Genomic DNA, 21,085 nt, shown 5'->3' with positions numbered 1-21,085 from the left:
ATAAAGGAATATGACAAATCATTTTTCTAAACAGGTGAAACTACTAAGGTTAAATGAATAGAGATGAACATGATAGGTGAGTACTTAATAGAAGCAAATATTCAAGGGCACATCTTGGGGGAGAAAAGTATATTCTATGCCTTTCTAGTTCTATAAATTCTTTACTACATTGTAATTCTTCAAAGATTACTTAAAATGGACATACACTGTCCTCCACATTCAGAATATTTATAATGAAGAGCTTCTCCTAAATTTATCTAATAATGGAATCCTTTTTTCAAGGAGCATCTTTGTGATTAGGGTTCTATGGATCACACTTCAGAGAACGTTGGGCTAGACCACAGACAATTGAGAATTTATTCTATTGTTAATAGATTTCAGTGAGTCTTTCTTTTTAATATATTTCTAAAGTTACCCATTATCAAGGGTCATCTCAAATGTCCCTTTTTTTTGGTCAAATACATAGCTGGAAATCTTATTTCACTTCTCTATGTTCCCAGAGTATTAGTAAACTTCATGATCTAGGGGGGAGGGTGCTTATACTATACTGTAGCTATGTCAGGCCACTCCCCTCCATAAGACCAAAGTTCCTTGAGGATTTCGAAGATGTTCAGTTTATTTCTCTTCATCACCTGGCATGGAGCTCTATACCCAGCAGGTGACCAAATGTTTGAATCCCAGCATCTAATGTCACTTCTTGTGAGGCTTTTCTATTTTAGAAGACTATGACAAAATTTTCATAAAAACTTGTTTTTCTTTAGGTGACTCATATATTATTAGAATTCTTAGAAACAGCATACAGATGTCTGCGACAAATGTTGGAGTAATTTTAGTTATTGTGTAAGGACTATGGCACAGAGTATAAAAAGTATCACCTATTGTCTAGGGTGATTTACTAACTCCTATCATTTCCTTGAATTTACTAGTTGGGGGTCAATAGAACTCATCCTATTTGGATACTCCTGGTTTTTAAAGAGATGTCTATTTTCAAAAGTTCAGAATTTTACTAAAACTTTTGTTCTGAAGTTTGTTGGCAAAAGTTTAAAGTTTATGTTTATTTACATATAATGTTAGCTGAAAAAGGCAGTAAATAAAATGTTACTATGATTATAAAAACAGAATATTATGTATAAATGAGTAAAGACTGAAAGAGAATATGGATTAATGAAAAATCAGTTACTTTTTGGTGTGGTGAAATTGTGGGTTTTTTTTCTTTTAGGGGAGTAAGTCACTTTTATATTTTTCATGGAGTAACTAGCAATTCATAAAACTATTCACAAATCACTGAATAAGTGACAAGTATTATAAAACTACTTGTCAAGTATCTGAATATAGCAACATATTTTCAACAAAGAAAACCCAAAATATCTCAATATGTACTTTCCTATGAGCCACTTATAGAAAAAAAGACCCACCTACAGCCCTATTTATTTTTCCCTAACATATCTAGTCTAACAGAATAGTTACCAATCTCCCCTCCTACTAGGAATGAAATCTTTCCTATCAAAGCAATAAATTAGTATTTAAAATTCACCAAGCCAAATAGCTAATATTGCAATTAATCAAAATTACGTATTAAATAACAAAAAAGGTGGAGTACTTATGTAGTATTCCAACTCCCCTAGCCCCAAAAAGAAATGTCAACTCTTTAAACATCTAGTAGCCCAGCCAGCGTGGCTCAGTGGTTGAGCGTCGACCTATGAACCAGGAGGTTGTGGTTCAATTCCCAGTCAGGGCACATGCCCAGGTTGTGGGCTCAATCCCCAGTGCAGGGTGTGCAGGAAGCAGCCTATCAATGATTCTCTCTCATCATTGATGTTTCTATCTCTCTCTCCCTCTCCCATCCTTTCTGAAATCAATAAAAATATATGTAAAAAAAAAACACCCCAAAACATCTAGGAATCTCCTTGTGATTCTACCCTCCCATCAAATATGTACTCTTTTCACTACAGGTTCCATGTGCGTGGGCAACGCTGCTTGGAATGCCTTCACTGCTCTGACACTTGGGCTCCCCAACATTCCTTCTTCCAGACTCTGCTCAGTTCCCCTCCTCTTCCATGACGCTTCTTCAGACTACTTCAAAATCTCCTCCCTAGGGGTCCTGTAGCACATTTTTTAATATCATTCTCTTAGGCTCACTTTATACTACAGTAGCTAGTTTTGTTATTTTATGTTGTTGTTTTTTTCCTCCTCATAGGTCTTTACTGTAGGTCAAGTTCCTTATCTTAGACATTTTGGTATGCCCAGTTGCAGAACAAACTTTATACTGCTGAGCTCTACTTATCAATATTTTCCATGTAAATATTAAATCTTTTTTGCAGGGTTAGAGCTACCACTTCAGTTTTTGAAATATCGGAATCACATTGTAAATATTCAGCAGATTGCTGATGTTTTTAAACAGTAATAAGAACCATTAATTGGAATCATAGGGCAATCATTTAATGAAAGGGGTGAAAGCTTCACAAAATTAACAATGAAAATAAAATCATACTGATTCCATGTAAGTTGAAAACAGCAGATTAAAGTGATCTACAATGAAATTATTCACTTTTGATTGAACTTTATGCTCATTTTTCACAATTTGCAGTACTACCAGCAACTGATTTCAATATGAAAAGACACGTAATACATAATTTTAGTCAAAAAAGATCTTAATGTTTTATCCAAAATATTACGTGCCCAACACTTACCTCTGCGTTGTAAAATTTGGTTTTCACATCCAGTGGTTTGAGAACCTAGTTGAATAAAGCATATCAAGCAGGAGATTCTTATCATTTGACCAGTTGTTATTTTTGTTTGCTTGTTTTAAATAGCAGGGCTTAAATGTGTCAAAGCCATTTTCCAATTTATTTGTCTAAAAGACTTTTCTAATACGTATGCAATACTCTTACAAAAACAAAAAACCCTAAAATAATCCTAAATACATCTTTAAAAAGGCAACCAACATTTCTTGACTAGGTGATAGATACTTGGGTTTTACTTCATTACATTTGACTAAACTGAACACATTATTTCGGTATTTTTCTATATGTTTATTTTACCAAAAAATGTTTATGAAATTAAGCAACTGAAACTCCTTTTATTTTTTCAAAAGGCATGTGAAATCTTAAACAAATGGGCAATGTAGCAAAGCAATAGCAAAATATGTTTCCTATTGACAATACTTTTTCTTTCACTTAGAGGAATAAAAAGATATATATAGCATCATAGCTAGATCTATATATAGACATACGTGATAGTCTTGTCTCCAGTTCACACACATACGTATGTTAAACAGTGGTTTTTAAATTATTTTTGATTACTGGCTTTGAAAATTGTGTGTAAATACAAAATTCTCCTGGAGTCCATGATGAAGCTTGGTGTACTCAGCCCAAGGCAATAATTTCTCATTTAAATATTTCCATATAAATTTGATAAAATTTATTACACTTATTTTATCAGGACTTGTCAATCATTTTCCCCCCTCTTCATGTGTGCTTTGTGAAGTTATAAAAACAATAAAAAATGTTGGGGGTAAAAATCTTCAAGTTTCATTACAAGAACATCATATTGGTACACTAGAGGCCTGATGCACGAAATTGGTGCAAGGGCTCAGCCCTTGCAGCCCTGGATTCATCTGGAATGTCGCCCGGAAAATATCCGGTCTAATTAGCATGTTATGTTTTTATTATTATAGATTGGTAATGACAATTTCTCTGCTTTTAATTAACTTAATTACATCTAACTTTAGATTGCTAGCAATATAACAAGTCCAAAAATATTATTTGCTTTATTTGGAGCCTGTTTTCACTGTAGATAAATAGAAATAACTACACTTAAAACACACACACACACATACACACACACACACACACAAATAAAAACATTTACCACTGTCATATTCTATACCTGAAATTTGAAGAATTTTCTAAAGTACATTTTTTCTCCGCCCTGAGTTGTATAACTCACTGCACACACCAAGCTGAAATAGAAAGATGCCTTAATCATTCTGAATCATTTTCAGTTGTGTTCCTTTTTTAAAAAAATATGCTTTCATTGATTTTTAGAGAGAGAGGAAGGGAGAGGGAGAGACAGAAACATTGATGAGAGAGGAACATCATGGCTGCCTCCTGCACGTACCCCTAGGGATTGAGCTGGCAACCAAGGCACGTGCCCTGATCGGGAAATCCAACCAGGAACCTTTCAGTTCACAGGACGATGCCCAACCAATGTTATGTTCTTATAGCAGATGTTTCTCTCTCTCCCTCTCCCTTCCTCTCTGTCTAAAAGTCAATAAACTATCCTTAAAAAAAAAGTGTTTTCGAAGATTACTGACTCAAGAGGGAAAATATTTACAGTGAATTGAAGAAGACAAAACCATGGGTAATATGACATTTGTAAAATTTGTAAAATATTACATAAATTATTTATACACATCTGCTACCTATATGCACATAAAAAAGAATGAAAAATACAGCAATATTTTAAGACTGGTTATACTAGGTGATGACATTATAGCTAATTTAATTTCTCCTTTATACTTATGCCTAGTACTAAGCCAGGTCCTAGGGATATAGTATTGATCAAAACACAGTACTTGGCCCTGACCAGCATGGCTCAGTGGTTAGACTATTGGCCCACGCAATGAAGGGTAGCAGGTTCAATTCCTGGTCAAGGGCACATACCTGGGTTACAGATTCCATCCCTGGCCCGGCACGTGTGGGAGGCAACCAATTAATGTGAGACACATGGATGTTTCTCTCTCTTTTCCCCCTCGCTTCTACTCTCTAAAAATCAATGGAAAAAATATCCTCGGGTGAGGATTAACACACAAAAGAAACAAAACACCACAGTAACTTCTCTCAAAGTGCTCACTGTAGGAACGAGTGCAGGAGGCAGCCGATCATTGTTTCTCTCTCATCATTGATGTTTCTATCTCTCTCTCCCTCTCCCTTCCTCTCTGAAATCAATATTAAAAAAAAAAAAAAGAGGAGAGGCAAAAATGGTGATGTCTCTCTCCCTCTCCCTTCCTTTTTGAAATCAATAAAAATATTTTTTAAAAAAGAGGAGAGGCAAAAATGGTGATGTCTCTCTCTCCCGCCCTCCTCTCTGAAATCAATAAAAATATTTTTTAAAAAAGAGGAGAGGCAAAAATGGTGATGTAAGTGGAGATGAAGAAGAGATGGTAATGAAAGATGAGTATAAGAACTAACAGAATTTGTGAATTAATTAAGTGGTAAGACAGTGGAGAAATATAAAATTACTTTAGATGGCTGAAATGTTCATATTTGCTTCTCAGATTGAAAGAAAAATACAGCTTTAACATTCAAATACATACAAAGTTGGTTCTGATAAAATGTAAACATGAAACATAAAATTCCTTCTGAAGTAGGCATTAGGTTTAATGATAACTGGAAATAAAGCAAAAGTTTCAAATAAAGGCATACATAAAGCAAAGCCTTCTAAAACTAGTAAAAATAATCCTTACATGTGTGTTCCAATTTCCTTTACTTCATGGTGTATGACATCATCAATACAACAATCAGGTTTCAGTTCAGCCACTGCAGCATTGGAGGCAGAAAGATTTAAACGCTGAGAGCTTGTCTGAAGATCAGCCTTGAAAGAAAGTGGTCAGAAATAGTCAAATGAGACTGGTTACTTACATGGCGAGGATTGGTATGGGTGCAAAGAATAGGAACACAGAAGTAGGATGAAGGAGGAGCAAGACTTCTCTGCCTAAGTCTTTCTGTATAGCTCTGACACTTAGAACCATGGCAATGGTTCACACACACATGCACATAAAAAAATAAAATAAAATCAGCCAGGTAGTATGGGAATTCAAAATTAAATACGAAAGGCTCACACTGCTATAAAGGGCATTCTTGACTTAGGTATTTAAAAAAATCTTCAAACTGCACAGAATGCAAAGCCATCAATAGTGTTCATCTATACAAAAACACTAAAAAAGAAAACAGATAATGAGAATTTAAACAAGTCACTGATAAAAAATGCTACCCCAAATCAAGTGTGAAAACCAGAAAAATTACAAGAACAATACTGTCTGATTATGACACAATATAATTACAAATTATTAATAAGACAAAATGGCCTTTCTATCTGAAAAACCTATTAAACAACTGGGGTAGAATGGGAAATACAAAGGAAATTATAAAATTCTTTAAAAAGCTACATATAAGAATCTGTAGGATACACCTAAACCAGTGAATCAGAAGAAAATTGACTTTTATAAAAAAAATAAAATAAAAATAAACAAATTAAATCCCCAGCTAAAAAGGTAGAAAAGGGACAAAGTAAATAATCAGAACCACAAAGAAAGAGCTAGTTAAAAGCAAACATTAATGAGGTAGAGAATAGAAAAGCATTATATATAAAGTAATAAATAAAAAACATAATATGTAAACCAAGAGATAGCTAAACTAAATCAAGAGAAAAAGAAAGCAAAAATATGCAAAATAAAAAATGACCAGGGAAAAATAGCACTGAAACAGAAGAAATTTTCAGAGACTACCATGAAGACCTATATACAAATAAATTTGAAAAATCTACATAAAATGAATCATTTCCTGGAATAAAACAGTTTTGCAAAATTTACACCATTAGAGATAGAAAGCTTATACATACTAATCTCCATAGGATGAAAGTGAAAATGCTATCAAGTAACTTCCCCCCAAAAGAGCACCAGCCTATATTATTTCACAGAATTCTACAAACCCTTTAAAGATCAGATAGTCTAAGAGGGGAGGAGGATTTCTGAGGAGGGGGACACGCAGCACAGGGCAAGCTGCACAAAGGCCTGGATGTGGTGTAGGCAGCAGGAAGAGAATTGTAGCCATGTGAGCATAACCTTAAAGAATTTTCACTTCAACCCACAGAATCTTGGTTTCTCCACCAATATTATTACAAATAAATTATCTTTTTCTTCTAAAAAAAAAAAAAAATCAGATACTCTAAATGCTCCATGTATTGCTCCGAAGCATTGAAAATAAAAGGGAATTTCCCTAAATCTTTTATTTAGCAACCATAATATTATTTTTTATTGTTTAAAGTATTATATATGTCTCCTTTTTCCCCGATTGATCCCCGCCATTCCTTCCCCCTAGGACAAGTCCCCACCACCTCAGTGTCCATGTCCATTGGTTATGTTAATATGCATGCATACAAGTCCTTTAGCAACCATAATATTGATACCTAAAATTTGATAAAAGAAAACATGAAAAAGAAAAATACAGGCCAATATCATGTTATGCTATCTATGTCATCGTGAGTCTGATATAAAAAAATGGCTTATGTGTACATAATAAATCTAAATATCTTTTTAAGATGAAGAAGATTCTTTCCATGGACACAGACAATAGACAAGGGAAGGACTGGGGTGGGGTGGGAGCTGAGTGGAGTGAGGCAAAGAAGGTAAAATTGGGGACATCTGTAATACTCTCAACAATAAAATAAATTTTTTAAAAAAAGAGGATTCTTGATGGGCATAGCACTGTTCAATAAACATTTGCTACTGTTGTTATTTCAAACACCACTGCCTTTATAAAAATTAAAATTAAATAAAGCCAAAATACTTACATAAAATACTTATATAAGTATGCTATTATATTATTTGCTCTTTTTAATACTTATTTATCTTAAATTACATACCTTGGTTAATTTATTCATCTTATAAAAATAAATAGAACATTTACTGAATGCTAGGAAAAAAGGATACATTCTCAAAGTTCTGAAAGTCAGACCTTTTCATAATCGAATGCAGAGATTGGCAAACTTTAAAAGACCAGGAAGCAAATAATTTAGACTTTGCAGGTCATACAAACTGTTGGAACTACAACTCAGCCATTGTAGCTTGAAATCTGCTATAGATAATACAGAAATAAATGAGTGTGGCTGTGTGTCAATAAAACTTTATGGACACTGAAATTTTAATTTCACATCACAAAATAAACTATGTTTCTTTCCAATCATTTGAAAATGTAAAAACCATTCTTTGTTCAAAAGTCATAAAAACAGGCAATGGACCAAATTTGGCCTACTGATTATAGTTTGCCAACCCCTGATCTAACGAAAGGCAGAAATCCCATCAATAGTATAACAAACATATGCACACGTATGCAAAAATTTGCATCCAATTTCTGGAAATTGGGTCATATAGGAAATTTGGAATATTTACTCTCTGAGGTCCTTTTCAATTCTAATAATTGATCATTTTCAAACTCATCCTAATTGGACTTCCATTCTGGTAATGCTCAAATGATCTAATGCATCACTTGGGACAGCTTTTACAAAACTTCTCCCTCACGTACAGTGAGTTTTTACTTTCTTTATGCCCTTTCTCTATGTAAACAGATTTCAGGTTGTTTAATTGAGTTGGCATATTCTATCTCTTAATTTCTAAATGACTGCAAAAATCTTCTAACTGGTCTATTTCCTACAAACCATCCCATACAATGTTTTCATCAGTCTTCCAAAATAGTGTGAATACTTCTGCTCAAAAATTTCCACTGACAGCCTGGCCAGTTTGGCTCAGTGGTTGAGCATCGACCTATGTGTTCATTCCCTGACAGGGCACAGGCCCGGGTTAAAAGCTCAATCCCCATTCGGGAGTATGTAGGAGGCAGCCAATCAATGATTCTCTCTCATCATTGATGTTTCTATCTCTCCCTCCCTATCCCTTCTTCTCTGAAACCAACAAAAAATACATATATTTTAAATCTCCTCTGTCTGCCCATTGTCTCAAAAAACAAAAAAAAAGGCAAAAACCTTAGCCTTAGCCTAGCTTGCAAGATACTCCACAGTGTGCACATCTCCATAATCTTTCTTACTCTTATCAAGTGAATTCTGTTCAGTGCTACAAGAACACAATATGTATTCCTATGTCTCTGCTTCCGATGACCTAATTCCTCTTGTCTTTTTCTCTAAAGCCTACCATTCTTTTAAGACCTTGTGTTCCTTTTCTTCTAATAAGCTTTCCTGATTTAGGCAATATTCCCCCCTGTAATCTTTCCTCCTCTTTCAAATTTTATTATGTTAATTAGAAATTGTTAACAAAAACATTCTGCTATTTACCTTTGGTACATTTTCTTACCCAACCTATCACAAACTTAGAGGATAATGAAAATGATTCTGTGCTTAGCTTACTATACTATTAGGTATTTAATTATTGCTTGTTGTTGATGACAAAAATTTCTGTATCAAACATTTTAATTAAGTTTAAAAAACATAATAGAAAAGTCGTTTTAAAAAATATATCACAAACAAGAATGCCACTTACTTTTACCAATATATCTTTTACAACTTGATTGCTATCATTATGAACGCTGATATAACTGGAAAAGGTCTCTCCCAAAAATATGTTCCTGTGAAATAAAATAAATTTTTACATAGAAATCCATTCAAGATTTATCATAAATATTCTATTTGAACACCACTGGGAACTTGAAATGTAGAAAAATTTATTAAAGGATAGAGATCAGGTAAAATACTGCTTCAACATTCCTTGTTTACACTAGGCTGCTCTTTTATTACTAAAGTAGAGGCCTGGTGCACAAAAGTCTTGCACTGGGTGGGTGGGGAGCCCTCAGCACTTGGGGGATGTCTGACTGACGGCTTGGGCCCACTCCCCAGTCAGACATCCTTAGCAGAGGCTCCTGCCACTTCTGCTGCACTTGCCAGCTGTGAGCCCAGCTTCTGGCTGAGCAGCGCTCCCCGTGTGGAAGTGCACTGACTGCCAGGGGGAAGCTCCTGCGTTGAGTGTCTGCCCCCTGGTGGTCAGTGCATGTCACAGCGACCAGTTGTTCTGCCGTTAGATTTGCATATTAGCCTTTTATTATATAGGATGTAATTCAAAGTACTTATCCTATATAATAAAAGCCTAATATGCAAATGACCAAACAGCGGAACGACCGGCTGCTATAACGCGCAGTGGCCATCAGGGGGCAGACAGTGAATGCAGGAGCTGCCCCCAGCCCGCAGGCCCCAGGCCAGCCAAGGTGGGTGCCAGCGGGGGCCCCCCAATCATCCTGCCGATCGCCCTACAGAGGGAGGCGACGGGCGGCGGTAGCAGAGCTGGCAAGTGGGCGGCGCCATGCTGGCCAAGGCAGTGCCAGCTGGGGGCTCCCCCAATCGCCCCGCAGATCGGCCCTGATCACTGGCCAGGCCTAGGGACCCTATTCATGCACGAATTTCATGCACCGGTCCTCCAGTTTAATCTATAAAGCATGCTATAAATCATGGCCCTCAACTACGGCACCAACTGCCAGTCTCTTTAGGAATAAGTCATTGAAATCAGGTCTATGTTAATAGTCTTAAGATTTGTTACTGAAGAAGATAGAAAAAGGCAATTTTTGTTAACTAACTTATGACCTGAATCTAGAAGAGACCCAAGTAATTGGTCTCAGAGTCTTTTTTACTGATATATTTGATTTTTCGAGGTTAGTCTAATAAAAATAATAACTAGTGGCTTTACTGTAAGAATTTTATAAAATATATTTTATAAAAATGTACATTTGTAAGTATATACTATGTAAAATATTTTAAAATATATATTTATACAATATATTTTTACATGAATATATTTCTACGTTTTGAAGACACTAGTCAATGGCCACATTCTGTAAACCTTTCATAAAAACTTAAAAAATACCTTTTAGTGTCAAATTCTCTCCATTGCAAAAGGAATGGAATCAGGGGCATCCACCCCAATAATAATCTAGAATAAGCTAAGAGCAAGAGAAGAAATAAAAAAATTTATAGCTCCTAATTAGCTGCCAAGTCTGATAACTTACGTTGAGAGAGGGCTGTGAAGTTGAATAAAAGAGATGATTCTGAAAGACATTTGTATTAAATAAGTTAAAATAAAAGGAATCCATGGGCATTAAAAAATACAGAGTAGAGCAAAAGTATTGTTACAGTTGTGAGTATGCAAAACAGTTTATTCTTATATTATTATTAATTATTGTATTATTTTCCATACGAACAACTATAAACTGACTTTTGCCCAACTCTGTATAGTAAGATCTAATGGAGAAAACTAAAATTCTATCACCTGAAGAATCACTATTAATATCTTGGTATGTCTCTTATTTTTCTTAACCATATATATCTTACGGTTTTTTAAAAACCAGTATCACATAGTATAATTTTGATGAAATGGTTTTTTACCACTTAAATGGATCATGAGCACTTTGCCAACCCACAGTTATTTTTTTTGAAAACTATAGATTTGTAATGCCTTTAAAGTATTGCTACATGTCGCCGAAACCGGTTTGGCTCAGTGGATAGAGCGTTGGCCTGCGGACTGAAGGGTCCCAGGTTCAATTCCGGTCAAGGGCATGTACCTGGCTTGCGGGCACATCCCCAGTGGGGGGTGTGCAGGAGGCAGCTGATCGATGTTTCTCTCCCATCGATGTTTCTGACTATCTATCTCTCTCCCTTCCTCTCTGTGAAAAATCAATAAAATATATTTAAAAAAAAAAAAAAAAAAAAAAAGTATTGCTACATGTCTTATGTGACTACATCTTTCTTACCCAAAATTCTGTGGTAAAGTCAACATTTCTCCCAACATTAAAATTTCTGCACCATTTACAGTTGAAGGATCATCTCTCATGAGTTGGTTAAAGAGATCTCCTATAGAAAGACAAAAACATAAAATTCTAACCTCTACCTTATAAATAACTTTACTTACATAAATATTTATCTAGAAGAGAGATGTTTTTAAAAAACAACCTCTTCACAAAAGTTATATTTAAACAATCTAATATCTAATCTTCAATGAAACTAGTGCATGCCAAAAAATTCTGGTTTCACAGAATGAATATTAGAAACAAAGGGAAATAAAGGTCATGTGATACAAAATATAGTAAGCTCCAGTGATTTTTTAAAAAGGGAATGCTAGTACATACATTGATGGAACATTTAAAGACAAATGTAGTTTTTATAGTATTATGACTATGGAATGTATTATTATTAAACCTAAAATAAAAATCTCCTGTTGCCATCGGATATTAATAGTACCTTATAAATGAGACCTGTTACTCAATGGCTACCACTCGCATGCTACAAAAACAGGGAACAGAGAATGTAGCAAAGAGCATAAAACTGGCAAAGCTGGGCTTATTCGAAGGTAATAGAGGCAATCGAGATGCCAATTTTTCCCTAAGTGCGAGTAGAATAAAGTAAGTGCCATACCAGGTAAGTCTTTCTCTTCACATGTTACTGGAATATTGGTGAATAAAGTAGGCTTCGTCAACCGCATCACTGTAAATTCCAACAGTAAAAAAAAATATATGTGTTAATATTGCTTTGGGCTAGTATTCCCAAGCCAATCCATGGCATTCATCAATTTTATACTAATGTAAAATATAACTATACTAGAAGCCTGGAGCACGAAATTTGTGCACAGGTGTGTGTGTGTCCCTCAGCCCAGCCTGCACCCTCTCTAATCTGGGACCCCTCGAGGGATGCCTGGGCAGTTGGACATTTCTCTCACAATCCAGGACTGCTGGCTCCCAACCGCTCGCCTGCCTGCCTACCTGATCACTCCCTAACCACGCCCCTGCCAGCCTGATCGACGCCTAACTGCTCCCCTGCTGGCCTGATTGGCCCTAACTATCCTCCCCTGCTGGCCCAGTCACCCCCAACTGCTCTCCCTTGCTAGTCCGGTCGCCCCCAACTGCCCTCCCCTGCTGGCCCAGTCACCACTAACTGCCCTCCCTTGCCAGCCTGGTCGCCCCCTAACTGCCCTCCCTTTCAGGCCTGGTCCCTCCCAACTGCCTTACCCTGCCGGCCATCTTTGACCACATGAGGGCGGCTATCTTGTATTGGGAGTGATGGTCAATTTGCATATTACTCTTTCATTAGATAGGATACTTCCTAAACTAAATATGATATTAAATACTTCCTAAGATTATATAGCAATAGTTCATTTAAAATGCTAATATATGAAACAATTTTATACATGAGAAAATAATTTTACATTTTTTTAACTTAATGAACTTTAAAAATTAAATGTAAATATAATATACTTCATTACAGAAAAACTAGAAAATAAAAGACTTTATTAAGGTATATTAGGAGAACAAGGCTTTAAAAAAAATCCTGAGTGACTTCAGTGTAAACAATATCAACAAAATATTAATCAAAAGAGGCCTGACAGGAAAATAAGCTTAGATGCATCATTTTGAATATGAAACAAAAACTTTATGACAAAAAGGCCTTTTGTGAGCTGTACCCCTCGATTATAATTACTGACCACTGAAAGTTCAGTAAGTGACCCTTCTAGTAATATTAATTCTTTGTAGAAATTGCAAAAATATCAGTTAAAGGTTTATTGGTTTATTTAATTCCAACCAGAAATAAGATTTGTTCTTGGAACATAGCAGAATGTATCTAAAGTTTATCTAGAAAAATAAATGAAAATAAGAAAATAAATGGGGAAATAGGGAGGAGAACTGGACTTACCATATATTTAAAAATTTAAGTCTACAATAAACTAATTGGCTTATTAACTGAAGACCATACAGATACATATATTAGATAGTTAATAAAAATGATTAGAATACAGAAAAAAAATCAATATTTTAAGGTGCTAAGACATCTGATTAGCTATTTGGGAAAAATAATTTAACCTACAAATCCACTTAAAAATCAAGAGACATATTAAAAAGACACAATATGTCATATTTGCAGATTTTTTAAAAAATATATATTTTATTGATTTTTTACAGAGAGGAAGAGAGAGGGATAGAGAGTTAGAAACATTGATGAGAGAGAAACATCGATCAGCTAGCTGCCTCCTGCACACCTCCTACTGGGGATGTGCCCGCAAGCAAGGTACATGCCCTTGGCCAGAATCGAACCCGGGACCCTTCAGTCCGTAGGCCAATGCTCTATCCACTGAGCCAAACCGGTCAGGGCTCATATTTGCAGATTTTAAATACAAACTGAGAAAACCTAGTTATTAACATACAACTATCTCACTTCTTGAAAGATAATCCAAAGTATGCCTATATCAAATACACATTTAAAACACAGTATTTACTGTCTTACAGTAATAGACCTCAAAAATTATATATAATGTTAGTTGGAAAGAGCAAATACTAACTGAAGCAACGTTTAGGAACTATAATAAAGCCCTGGTTGGTAAACAGTAATTTTGTACCCAGCCTTGAATGTTAAAGTAGGTACTTTGCCAAAAAAATTAGAGCAATAAACAATGTGATTTTTAGTTGAGTGCTAAATATTCATATAGTGCCATATGTAGTGACACTTACAGTAGAACTCACAAAACAGACATTTCATTTACTTATGAAATTCAGGTTTCATATAAAATATTATAAGTTAAGAGAAAGATAGGCTTGAAGTTACAAAGTGATAAACTGGGCCTAGTTCCACTTGCACACAAATTTTGCTAGGACATAACATTAAAAAAAAAAATTAATCTCCAGGCTTGGAATCCTTACCACATTCTACAGTTTATCAAGTCCCTGAAAACATTTATGTCTGTGAATTCTGAATCAATTTTGGGCATTTTGAGATTAAATCAAAGAGAATCATTATGCAGGAGCTCATTTTGAAAATTTTCAAAAAGCGATTTTTAAGTTATTTGATGAGTTAGCAAGTGAAGTTAAATTAATATAATGCCTTTCCATCTTTTTTCTTTGCATCTGACTAACATTTATTTGAAGGTAGATGGGTTATCAGGGAAAAATAAAATGATGGTACTGCTGCATTTCCCTGGAGAGTAAATGCTGATTGGATTTTACCAAATGCCCTCACAGATACACTTCCTGTATGTGCCTTTGTTTCCCCAATTTATTTCCATGTCTATGTTAAGATTGTAACCCAGAAACACTGTTTAGCCCTACTATTAGCTTGTGACAGAATCGTGAGTTCTAAGGTTCCAAATATGCAAAGAAGTAGCCATGGATTCTAAATTCTTAGGCCTTGATTACTTCTTAAGTACTCTCTAGATAGAAGAAAAATGAGTCCCCTTTACTCCCTTCTTTTAAGATCCTGACAATATTTGCAATATTACTTAATCTTCAGTTTCCCATTTCTGAATGACCTTTTCATTGTTTCTCAAAGGGTTAAAAAGCAATTGATATAGTGTTATGAGTACCTAGGTTTGTTTTTTTTAAATTGATTTTTAAAAATATATATATTTTATTGATTTTTTACAGAGAGGAAGGGAGAGGGATAGACAGTTAGAAATATCGATGAGAGAGAAACACCGATCAGCTGCCTCCTGCACACCTCCTGCTGGGGATGTGCCCGCAACCAAGGTACATGCCCTTGACTGGAATTGAACCTGGGACCTTTCAGTCTGCAGGCCGATGCTCTATCCACTGAGCCCAACAGGTTAGTGCATGATTTTTAGAGAGAGGAAGGGTGAGGGGAAGAGAGAGAGATCAATCTAAGAGGAAAACATTCATCAGCTGCCTCCTGCACCCTCCACCCCCCTACAAGGGATTGAGCTTGCAACCGGGGCATGTGCCCTGACACATGCCTGTAATGCCCAACCAACAGAGCCACACTGGCCAGGGCACGAGTACCTAACTTTTAACCCTTGATTAGCAACCTTACAGTAAATAAGACCTGAACAATATGAATCAGATTCACCATTTATTTTTGCCAACTCTTATTCAAAAGCTCACTAGCAAGACTCAATGGCTTCTTGACGTTTCTCCAGCCGTCTTGGATTGAAAAGTAAGATCGATAAACAAAAGAGGAAGTCATTACTGAAGAAGCTACCTTGGAAACTCCCTCTACAACAGGTGATTTTTCATTTAAAGACTTTTGGAAGCATTCATGCACATGCTGCTTATTTTCTAGATATCAGTCTCATTTGAGACAATAAAATGATACTAAAAATAGTTAAAAACAAAACAATATTTGAACAGAGTAAAATCTAATTGGAAAAGATGATCTCTTCAGTTAAAAATTAGTAGACTCACAGCAATATCAGCCTGTGAAGAACCTCTCCAAAGGGCACATTTATCATGTATTATAGAACCTCTACAATGCCAGGCACCATGCCACAAGGCAAACATTTCTCCACCTTGCTAGTGAATACACTCTTACTGGTTTTTTTCAAGGGTTTGGTTTTACTACTTAATAGCAGTAATTCCATGTAAACTCTGTGAGGGCAGGGTACATGTTTGCGTCCTTTCCTACTACATTCCAGTACCTAGCTCATAGAAGGCATTTAAATTTATTAAATAAATACATGCTTTTATAAAGCTTTTATTCCATAATCACTTTGGTTATTTTTTAAAAAATCTTTATTGTTGAAAACATTACATATGTCCCTCCTTTTTTCCCCCAATGACCCCCTCCACCCTGCCCCCACTCCATCCCCCAGGCCTTCACCACACTATTGTGTGTCCAGGGGCTGTGCATATACCCATATAAGTTCTTTGGCTATTTCTATGAGGTGATGCATAAATCCATTTTATAACATTTTGGTTATGGGAAACCAACAATGACTTCAAGAACCAGCAGGCTAGTAACCAGTATGAACAGTCATTAAGATGGGATTACTTGTATTAGAATAAAGAGTAACTTGATTTCTTATCATATTTGATACTTCTTTTCAAAACATATATTATATAGCCTTAAAGATACATTATGGTCTTAAGAAAATTATACTTTTTTTTTTAACCTTTGTTTCAAGACAACACATCAACTGTTAAATATTACATATCTTTGGGAACATCAGTATAATTTGGCTGGTCTCCCATTGTGAACTATATACATGCCACTTAAATAGCATTCCCTGAAACTGAAACTGGTTTTAGTTTCATTTTTAAAAAATTATTACATTTTAGATGAACAAAGAAAAAATACTAGAAAAATTAGATCTTAAGGATTTACCCAAATCCAAACTATTCACTGTAATTCATAGGAATATATAACTCAACCATTGAAAACGTAACAACAACAAAAAAAAGGAATGGCACATTTTACCTCTAACTTCAGTATAAATAATAATTTATCACAATTAATTTAAACAGTGGCTGTTAAAAGTAGAATCCAGAAAGTTCTTGACTTAAATGACAAGTCTACAAACTCACATGATATTTATTCCTGGGATACAAACTGAACACATACTACCACACAATTATTTTTCACAATGGTAAGAATAAATAGGCTATGCTAGCAAAGGTTCAAATAAAAAAAAATTGTAATTAAAAATTTAAAAACCAGTAAAAAAATTTATTAATCTATTTCAGTATATACTGTTCATTCAGAATAGTCTTCTTTTTGACAATCACTGGAATTCATTACATACTAAAAATAATACCATGTTTACGCACAAATAAATTTATTTTCCCAGTAAGAGCTAATCTTCCTTTAAGGAGATTTCCCACATGTTCACAGTACATAATATCACAGAACACCCATATTTGGTCCAAATGTCTCTGAATTGTAGCATTACAAGATGGAAGCTCATTGTGCCTGATAATTCTATTGAGTTTTGCCCAAATGTCTTCCAGAGTTTGGTTGTTACATATAGTGTGATCTATTGTCCATCTTGCTCTGTAAAATAAGTGTAAATCTAATGCCTTTACACTATCTTGCAATTTTTTAGACAAAGGAAAAATATCTCCAGTACAATTTCTGCTGGGGAGCGAAACACTCCAAGACCTCTTGTGCCGTTTCCGTTTTTCTGATTGTTTATCCAGATTTCCAGAAGTAGTCTGTTCATTGAGTGTGTGTGACCGGATTAAGTGCTTCTTTTCTTTCAAATTAGGCTGAAACTCCAATAGCGCTACTGTACAATCATAACTCTGTGATTTAACATCATGTTCTGAAATGGTTAAGGATTGTTTCACATCTTCAGCTGCCTCTTCAGAAATCACAGGTGGTGATCGTTTAGGTTTGAGCGGAAGTTTGGACCCATCATGTGGAAACCAAGGGATAAATCTTGATAGTGGATGTGTAGGAAAGTCTTGAATTGCTTTCTCTGCAACTTTCAGCAATTGTGTGGGATCACTCTCATATGCGCGATAATGCAATATTATTTCTGTGGTCATTCTGAAGTAATCCAATTACTCTTAATGAACAGAAAATGTCTTAGCTGAGCTCCTCACAGCTAGGATGTAATTTAAAATTACAAGACTGTCTCTTTCCAAATCAGAGGGAAACAGGACCTAAAGTGGAAGTATTGCAAAGAATAAGATATGGAAGGGATAGCCTACATACAAATAGGCAGGGAGGAAAGGAAAAACAAAAACCAATCCCAGTATACTATTTTACCAAAGTGCTATTGGTAAAGGTGAATGTAATCCACAAAACTGGAAATCCTTTCTCTCATGAAAATCAGGGATCTGGATTAGATGCCCTATCAGCTCACTTCTAGCCTAAAAATGCTAGTAGTCAACATGTTTAACTCAACTGATAATAAAGAATTTGGAAATAATGATATTAATATATTAGGTACTAATTATATTAAGACTATACACAAAACAAAAAAAAATTAGTGATTCTTAAAATACTAGATTCATAGATAGATAATTTTAAAAAGGTAATAATACTTAAAATTTTGAGACATCTCAGTAGTAAACACAAAAGCATAAAAATGGTTTCAGTTTGCATTTTACCCAGGCTAGGGACTGGTTCTGTGACAGCCTCCTCTGTATAATTAGGGCACTTCAGCAGTATCAAGACCATGGCTCCTGAATTCCAATTTGGAGGAAAGCAAGAAGGCTAGACCTTTATGTTTTTCTTCTTGTAACACAGAAGTCCTCAAGTTGCCCCAAATGAAGCATTGATAATAAGTTCCAGCATATTATTACACAGGCTCAAGAATGGAGCCTTCCAGGATCTGCAAGTTAGGTTTCCTAACCAGGTACAAAGCTGCAAAAGCCATACTTGCAAGTTCTTTCATATCCTGCACTAAAAAAAAAAAAAAAGAGAGAGAGATTGAATCCCTTCTCAAAATCATTAAAAGAACTACTTGATGAGGGTTCTCCCACTGTCAAGATAACAGTGGTGGGGACTCCTGGCATGGCATGATGTCAACACTCATTTGACCACTTTCTGAAGAGTCAAAAGAAGTCATCTCATGATTATTTTCTCCCTACTGTCAATGTCCATTACCAGATTTGACAACTTGTAAATTCAAAATTTTGTAATTTTTAATGTTTCTTAAAACACATTGCGTACCGCATAGAAATCTCTAAGACATACGCCAGGGACCGCACGTTTTTGGGCAAACTGCACATTACTTAAATCATCATAATGCACTTTAGGTGTTGTTTTTCAATAATTATAACATTTTTATTTACAAAAACAATTAAGCAATTAAAGTTCCTAGTACTTTTTTAACGTATGGTACTGTGTAAAACATTTTCCTCTATGAAGAGGGACCAAACAAAATTTAAATAAGTATCTAGATTAGCTCCTTTTTCCATGGGCGCGAAAAACGAGAAAACTCCTGAGCGGTATGAAATGTGTTAAATTAGATAGCACATTCTTTCAAGAATGAATGCTTTTATTTTTTCCCTTATACTTTCACATTGTAAGGTAATGACACTGAGAATTCTTTCAGTATTGTTTAAACTTCAAGTTTAGAAACGACGAAGGAAGGCCTTGTGCTGAAATATTGCCTCAGTCAATAATTAGCTTTGTGATCTTGGAAACCTTTTTGAGCGTTAAGGAGCCCCTATTCGGCGTGCTTGCTGTGAGATTGAGGGATAAAGACCCTGACAGTACCTTTTCTTCAGGAATAACCCACTTCAGTCCAGCTCATTTGCTCAAACTAAGCTTACTGGGCATTTTGCTATGTTACTTAATAGTGCACTTCCTTACTTACACAGGCAGAGACAGTCCTGTTAACCCCAGCTATCAGTACACGATTTTATGCTACAAATAGGACTGGCGGGCTTCGGGAAGGGAAGGTCCCTCACAATGGATACCACAAGGACGTGCAATGTAACTGGATTCAAACGTCTACTGAGCATTTTCTCAGCTCAGTCGAAGAAGGGATTAGAAACCACATAGCAGAGCATCCAAGACATTAAAAAAGTGCATTTGTGGTACGGAAAACAGATCAGATACAGCTGAAAGCATTTAAAAGTTTTCCAGGAAACAACAGGAATTCCAGAAAAACTCTAACCTGTTTTTCCTCTAAATAATGATCTAATGATCAAACATACTCAAGTTGATTGCTAGGTACGGAAAATGAAAGCTGACGTGAACTTTCCCATATACACAATATTTCGAAGCACACCACAGTAGGTTTTAACAAACCTGAATTACATATATGTCCGCACTGTGTACTTCTAACTCTCTGGCACTGCTCTTTTACGGACGGAGCTGAAGGCTCTGTCCGCGCCGCAGGAAGAGACAAGACCCCAGAGAAAACCGCTCCGGAGGGCGTCCGCCATCACCGTGGCCATAGGGCTCTCCCGGGGGCGGTGGGAGCGTCAGCTCCTGGGACTGAGCTCTGTCTGGTGACTGCAACACACATAACGGAGGGATCTGCCTCCCTTGGCTTGACAAGCCATCCCCTCCCCTCCGCGGCGGGTCTCTCTCTCCACTCCAGAGGGAGGCTCTCGAACCTAAAATCAGGGTTGACATTGCTTCCCGCCGCTTCGGCACCAGGGGCAGAGCAGCAGGGCGTGCACCGAGTGTCAGGAGAACGAGGCCTACATCCCACAGGCCAGGGCTGTGAGGCCAGGACTTGGAGATCTAGAGAGAGAAGGGGAGAGAACAGATGAAGGGGAGTCGGGTTCGCAAAACTTTACCTTTCAGAGCCAGCAGGTGCTCCTGTTTGGGGGGATTCACTTCCATTTTGACCGGCACTTTCCACCGAGAGCCTACGAGGGTTGAGGAGGTTCAATCCGACTCGGAAGAGAGCAGAAAAACGCACTTTCGGGAAGGCAGGGCGTCAAACACAGTCCCTTCCGGTAGTGTCTTCAATTCCCTCCTTATCGGGTCCTTTATGACCCAATGGCGGCTTCTCTCCGAGGCCACATCTGGCCTGCGGGATACCTATACATAGGATACTCCTCCTCCCATCCGCATTCACACTTGGCGACTGCACGACACCACTCGCCGGAGCAATACTCGGCCTCCGAAA

The 21,085-nt window shown here is 36.3% G+C and overlaps 2 protein-coding genes across 12 annotated transcripts in view; both read right to left on the bottom strand.

The window, feature by feature from the left end:
• TRAPPC13 (trafficking protein particle complex subunit 13) overlaps positions 1–20,835 on the bottom strand; it is a 30,127-nt gene extending 9,292 nt beyond the window's left edge. For 4 of the 8 annotated variants that reach the window (XM_070412064.1, XM_070412062.1, XM_070412065.1 and 1 more), the window contains exons 1-8: positions 20,751–20,835; positions 12,187–12,255; positions 11,526–11,625; positions 10,785–10,823; positions 9,272–9,356; positions 5,468–5,595; positions 3,889–3,961; positions 2,691–2,735 (exon numbers count right to left, since the gene is read on the bottom strand). In XM_070412064.1, coding sequence (XP_070268165.1) covers positions 2,691–2,735; positions 3,889–3,961; positions 5,468–5,595; positions 9,272–9,356; positions 10,785–10,823; positions 11,526–11,625; positions 12,187–12,255; positions 20,751–20,796 — 585 coding nt within the window. In that variant the 5' untranslated portion in view covers positions 20,797–20,835. The remainder of the gene's footprint in view (positions 1–2,690; positions 2,736–3,888; positions 3,962–5,467; positions 5,596–9,271; positions 9,357–10,784; positions 10,824–11,525; positions 11,626–12,186; positions 12,256–20,750) is intronic. The other 4 variants (XM_070412066.1, XM_070412069.1, XM_070412067.1 and 1 more) reach the window with 1 other exon arrangement.
• SHLD3 (shieldin complex subunit 3) lies at positions 16,348–20,837 on the bottom strand. 4 transcript variants are annotated; one of them, XM_070412075.1, is made up of 3 exons: positions 20,565–20,585; positions 18,603–20,460; positions 16,348–18,152 (listed from the first exon to the last, which is right to left on the bottom strand). In XM_070412075.1, exon 3 carries the CDS (start codon positions 18,033–18,035, stop codon positions 17,283–17,285), a length of 753 nt encoding a protein of 250 aa, XP_070268176.1. In that variant the 5' UTR covers positions 18,036–18,152; positions 18,603–20,460; positions 20,565–20,585; the 3' UTR covers positions 16,348–17,282. The 4 variants fall into 4 exon arrangements, with proteins under 4 accessions (XP_070268176.1, XP_070268174.1, XP_070268175.1 ...); XM_070412073.1 differs by lacking the exons at positions 18,603–20,460; positions 20,565–20,585 and adding an exon at positions 20,751–20,837; XM_070412074.1 differs by having other exon boundaries at positions 18,603–20,744.
• Positions 20,838–21,085: the final 248 nt, after the last annotated feature.

The sequence above is a fragment of the Myotis yumanensis genome, unplaced genomic scaffold, assembly GCF_028538775.1.
Source record: "Myotis yumanensis isolate MYYU_CA2020_CCGP unplaced genomic scaffold, mMyoYum1.0.hap1 SCAF_4, whole genome shotgun sequence".
NCBI lineage: Eukaryota > Metazoa > Chordata > Mammalia > Chiroptera > Vespertilionidae > Myotis > Myotis yumanensis.
The sequence above is the reverse complement of the archived record's forward strand: the minus strand, read 5'-3'. Positions and strand labels throughout refer to the sequence as shown.